The 6,290-nt window shown below is 34.6% G+C and overlaps 1 protein-coding gene across 1 annotated transcript in view; it reads right to left on the reverse strand.

Annotated features, from left to right (window-relative positions):
- Window positions 1–3,039: 3,039 nt before the first annotated feature.
- LOC106461718 (dehydrogenase/reductase SDR family member 9-like) overlaps window positions 3,040–6,290 on the reverse strand; it is a 22,079-nt gene continuing 18,828 nt past the window's right edge. Inside the window, exon 4 of the mRNA XM_022388762.1 lies at window positions 3,040–4,575. Coding sequence (XP_022244470.1) covers window positions 4,240–4,575 — 336 coding nt within the window. The 3' untranslated portion in view covers window positions 3,040–4,239. The remainder of the gene's footprint in view (window positions 4,576–6,290) is intronic.

Below are 6,290 nucleotides of genomic sequence, written 5' to 3' on the forward strand. Positions count from 1 at the left end.
AAGTCCGCAGACATACCACTGTGCCACTGGGGGGCTACATAGAACTGAAACTGATTGTATGTATAAATGGTACTGCTCGTTTACGGCAGGAATCTAACTCGTTTCCTTCTCTTTTAGTTAATACAAACAAGAAAAGGGGGCGCATCATCCACAGTAATTTTAACCTTGAATTTACAAATGTATGTTTATCTTGCAGTTAAGTGTTTTGTTATATTCTTTTTTCATATGTGAAAAAATTTCGCAAACATACCGTGATACTCGTGAAATATAATGTTTATTTCAGTGTCTAATGTTTTCCTTGGAACATTTATTCTTTAGCTTTCAGATATTTGATCAAAGTTGTTTCAGGGCCATTTAAAATACGTGCATATGTGAAAAAACTAAAACTTGAAAAAACACTTTAAAGTTTTAATTGTACTCACTAGATAGCAGCACATACCGAACCCTAACGATCTCTGATGAAATTTTAGTTATGAGCATTCGAGAAGACAAAGAAAAGATTAACAATCAAAGTATTATATTTACAAAAAAAATCATAATTGCTCACTCGAATTTAAGTTTCGCTATTGTTAAAAAAATATTTTACACCTATAAATATGAAAACTGAGAAAACTAATATGAAATAATATAGTTTTGCCCACAAATTAAAGTTAAAAAATCAATTCTAATATAGCCTAACATGTAGAAACATCAAACCTTGAGACTGGCTGATCTGTACGTAAATATTTTGCAAATTTGTATGGCTATAGCAGCGATGAACGGTTTCTATGTACTTATATCACGACAAAAATATAAAAATAAAACAAACAAAATTAACAATAATTTTCATTAGCTTGTGTAAATACAACTTTGAATACATCTAAAAAGTGTGATTCAGTTATTTTAACTTTATAATCAATAAAATCATTTTTACTCAACACTTTCTTCGACATCTATGCAATTTTCTTAAATTATACTTCGTTTTACAAGTTTTCAGGTCCCAATGGTGAGACAGCAGTAAGTCTTCGGACTTACTACGCTAAAAATCGGAGTTCGATTCCCTGCGGTGGACACAGCAGATAGCCTAACGTGGCTTTGCTCTAATCAAACAAAGTTTTTCAGATTCTATAAAAATTCCACGTTCTGTGTATAATTTTTCAGTTTACAGGTCTAGAAGTGCCAACACAGATGAAGTTGTTTAATAAAAGAAAACCTATAAAAAAACTTATTTAAGCCTTGAAGACAAACAGCGGCAGCACTAACAAATATTCTACAAAATATCCGAAGGGTGTGAACAATTTAACGTGCATTGCATCATGAAGTTAATTTGGGTTTACATACGACAAAACTAATGAGAAAACAGTTTGTTTTATGAATTTTGTGAAAGCTACTCGAGAGCTATCTGCGCTAGCCGTCCCTAATTTAGAAGATGGAAGGCACCCACCACCAACTCTCGAGCTACTCTTTATCAACGCATAGTGTATTTGTTTTTTTGTAGTTAAGCACAAAGCTACACAATGGGCTATCTGTGCTGTGCCCACCACTGATATCAAAATCCGGTTTTAAGCGTTATAAGCCTTCAGACTGAACGTTGAGTCACTGGGGGAGAGCAAGAATAGTAGGATTGACCGTCACATTATAGCGCCCCCAAGGCTGAAAGTTGAAGCTGAAATTTGCACACAGAAAGTGTCTCGATAGCAGGGATCGGATGAATAAATTACGGAATTTATCCGATTGTGGTCAAACGTATATAGAATGTAGCAAACTATGACGTGGAACGATTACAATTCACAATTTATAAATCAGACAAAATTTAATCTAGTTATATCTGACCATATCATCAGTTGATGACAGTACTTCTTGTTGAGTAACTGACGGGTCCGTCCATCGTTACATGTGTTTTACAAACAAGAGCTCAACTGATCTTCAACAGACAGCTCCAAACCCAGATGACCATAACTGAAACTGTGTTACTCTTCGGCATGTAACCACCAATTAACATTTATACTGATCTTCAGCAGACAGCTCCAAACCCAGATGACCATAATTGTAACTGTGTTACTCTTCGGCATGTAACCACCAATTAACATTTATACTGATCTTCAGCAGACAGGTCCAAACCCAGATGAGCGTAACTGGAACTGTGCTACTCTTCGGTATGTAGCCACCAATCAATATTTATACTGATCTTCAGCAGACAGTTCCAAATCCAGATAACTGGAACTGTGTTACTCTTCAGCATGTAGCCACCAATCAGTATTTATACTGATTTTCAGCAGACAGCTCCAAACCCAGATGAGCGTAACTGGAACTGTGCTACTCTTCGGCATGTAACCACCAATTAACATTTATACTGATCTTCAGCAGACAGCTCCAAACCCAGTTGACCATGACTGGAACTGTGCTACTCTTCGGCATGTAACTACCAATCAATATATATTCTCTAGATTACCTACATTTGGCTTGCAACTTGTGCAGCCGCTGTGGATGCGATCACGATGGACTTTTTGACAGCCCTTGTTAAAGGAAACCTATTTATCGATCCCAAAGATGTTGTGGTGGCATTCAAAAATAGTGTTTGGTGCTGAGAAAAACATTAGCGATAGTAGTAATATCCTTCCGCTTAATCAGAAATTCAAGACAATTCAAATAGGCAATGAAGAATGGTCGCATAATTTGATTTGGGAATTAATTCCTGTGTAGGACCGTTGCTAGTAAGATTGTGCAGCCACTCCGAAACCCTGTACCTTTTTGACTGCTTATAACTCCCGAATTAAATATATTAGTATCATAGAAATTGCATATTTGAATACAGCAAAGTTTGAACTTCCTAACGGTGTATGGTGTATGGAACATCTACAAAGCATAATTACAGAAATGTCTTGTTCCTTGCCATGCCTCCCTAAAACTCTTTTTTCGCCTCTCGTTGACGAAGAAATGCTGTATTAATCAACAAAATTACTCTCTTTCGTTATTTTTATATTATAAATAGATCAAACTTACCGAATCAATATTCAATATACATATAATCATTTATTAATGCATTTTGAAGTCAAGGTAAATGCAATGTAAAAATAAACAGGTAATGAAGTGTTTGCATCTTTCATTGGTTTGATATTTTTAAATCATAAGGCATTCAATTTTATAGAATAGTTAAAGATAGTGCTTTAGAAAAGACATTTTACGCTGTCGATGAATATACCATGAAATAGTAGTGAAATTATATTTGCGTTTTCAAAAAAAAAAAAAAAGATTGGTTGAGAAATTAACGAGGTATCCTAATGATCATAAATTCCTGTGGTGTTCTCAAACCTCTTAGTTTTTAGTTATTGATTTCTACAAATTACCTGACATTTACTAATAAAAAAACGTCTATTTTAAGGCCTTTCGACAGTTTAATTATTATAGTAATGACGATAGTATTGCAGTGTTATGCAAAAATACATTCAAAACACTGATAAATATTGTTATGGGCAACTGCTTTAGAAAATGATTTAGTTTTGAATATACAAAATATAGATTTCACCAAAATCGACCAACAACTTTTTCATAAGTGAGATAAAGTAATCCCGAACATACTTGCAGACAAAAACCTAGTGTTTAGGAAAAAATTAAATGGTAAACCAGTTGTTTCATACCTTTCAACAGCTGTGCAATAAAAGATATTTAGTTGAGAAATACGGATGGTATTTTGTAAACACCACCTTTGAAGTTGTAGCTTCATGAAACACCCGACTTAAGGTATTGGTTGAATAAGAATAATTTTAGCTTTCTAACGTGAACAAATAGAGAAACTTAGTCTTAGTAGCTTTGTCAGAAACATAAATACAATCCGCTACCTTCTAATTTTGAACTACTGTCAAGATGGAAGGAAGCCAGCCAGCAGCACCCTAACAGCCATTATCCACGCTAAAATATTGAATGTCACTCTTATACACACTCATACAATATCACAAGGCTTCAAAATAGGTTTCTCACTTCAAGTATTCAGAGCTCTACTACTATAAGGCCAACCAGCACCCAACTAAAACACATTACATCATGTCAATGAAACAAAATGAATGGAATTAAAAATATCAAATGACAATTGATTTATTTCCTTGATGTAATCCAAAAAAATCGGTGTTGCAATAAAACACAGTTAACTAAAAATTAAAAGAAAAACGTTTAATTAGATAAACTATAAAATTAAATTGAGTATTTTAAAGTAATTTGTAGCACTGAGTAAAATACAAGAAAAAAGGATATAAAAAATAAACTCTAATCGTTCTTAAGAGTTTTTTTTCGAGTGTTCTTGTTTTCACCTGTAAGTAGTCGAACGACTTTGTGCCGGAAACAACTTGGCAGGATCTTTAGTATCCTTAACACTGTTCGAAATGGGTCCGTGACGCTCACGTATTGATCTTGTGGATTTTTGGAAAACAAAGCATCCTCCAGATCAACAAGAAAAATCTTCAGCAATTTCCTAGAAACGATGTTTTCTTTTCTCAGTGAATCTTGCATTCTTCGTCTCCATTCCTTGAAAAATTGTTCGTAGTGACGTTTGTTGCTTTCATTCATCTCTTCCCACATAATCTCCATGTCTTCCTTTTGACACTGGATGTAGGGAGGGATATGTAGAGAATCCATTTATATAATCATTTCTACACTTCACAGATTAGCCCAGCAAGTATAAGAAAGCAAACCAGTAAATTGCATAAACACACATGTACAAAAATTGGGAGATCCGATGAATAATAAATTACAAACAAAACATTAACCATGAAAGAACGTGCATTTGTAAAAAAAATACCACGTTTTCATGACACAATTATCAATTTTTATTTTCTTATTACGTTTTCGTATATATATATAGTGTAACAAACAACAACAACTAATTCACTTGAAGTATTTTCTATTATTTTTTAATGAAGCTGCAGTAAGATTTTCAAAACACGTGAACTTTATTCCATTAACTTTAATGAAGCTGCAGTTAGATTTTGGAAATGAGGGCGCAGCTGTTATAAAAATATAGTTTTAAGGTGTCATTTGTATAGAAGGTAAAGAATATTACATGCATGTTTATAGTCGGTGCCAGACAAGGTCAGAAAAATGTGAAAAGTGACTCGAGAGTCCAGAACAAGAAAATGAAACGGTAGTTTTACTGAGAAAATTAAACTTCAAAGAAAACGGATATTGATTATTATTTGGTTCTCCATACAATATACTGTGGAAGTCAGCTGACAAACAAAGATGTTTAAAGAGAAACTTTTACCTCTAACACATATTGAATTCTGTTTCATTTGAATTGCAGCAGTTATTAGGTCGTCAAGAAATTAGTTTCGCTGTTTTTAGATTAAAAAACCCGAACAAAACAAAACATTTATTAAATGAAAGAGTCTTCATTCTTATTGATGATACTTTTCCATCTTACAATCAGGTTGATAATTCCCTGATTAAAGAAATCACTTGGCTTTGAAACAAAAAAACATGTCGATATCCTCTTTAACACCTTCCACATTTACATACGTTTTCTCATTAAGATGGTGTTGCAGTGAACGAAAAAATGGTAATCTGATGGTGCCATAGCTTGAGAATATGGTGGTGGTGGTGGTGGGAGAACTTCCCAACTCAACTCCATAATCTTGTGTTGCGTCAAACGTGCCACATTTGGGCGTGCATTGTCTTAGAGAAGAATACCTTTCCGATCGACGAGTGAAGGGCGTTTCTGATGAAGGGCTTGATTTAAACGTTCCAGTTGCTGTCTACAGATCTCTGCATTGACAGTTCGCTGTGGATTGAGGAGTTCGAAATGAATTACTCCTTTGATATCCGACCAAATGCAAAGCACACTTTCTGCAGATGGAGTCGAGATTTTGGGGTCGGAAGTGGTTTTTTTCTAGGGCTGAGCCATTGTTTTTGGCGTTTAATATTCACATAGAGAATCCATTTTTCATCACCGGTGACAATTCTATCCAAAAATGGTTCACGCGCTAGAAGAGACGAAGCAACGTTCACACGTAGGAAACGATGATCATCGAAGAGTTCGTGAGGGACCCAAACACCTTCATTAAGGGGTTTTCCCATATTTCTTAGATGTTTACGCATTGTTTCATGAGAGACATGCAATTTCAGGTCAATTTCACGAGTGTGTTGCCTTAGGTTAAACTCGACAAGCGTCTTCAGAGCATTGATATCAATTCCAATATGTCGACCCCTGCCATCACAACTTTTAAGGCTAAAGTCACCTGGATGAAATTTGCTGAACCATCATTGACACTTAAGAACGTTTAAAACATTTCCATAAACTTATTTGATATTCTTTGTGGCTA

This window comes from Limulus polyphemus, unplaced genomic scaffold (assembly GCF_000517525.1).
Source record: "Limulus polyphemus unplaced genomic scaffold, Limulus_polyphemus-2.1.2 Scaffold40, whole genome shotgun sequence".
In the NCBI taxonomy this organism is placed as follows: domain Eukaryota; kingdom Metazoa; phylum Arthropoda; class Merostomata; order Xiphosura; family Limulidae; genus Limulus; species Limulus polyphemus.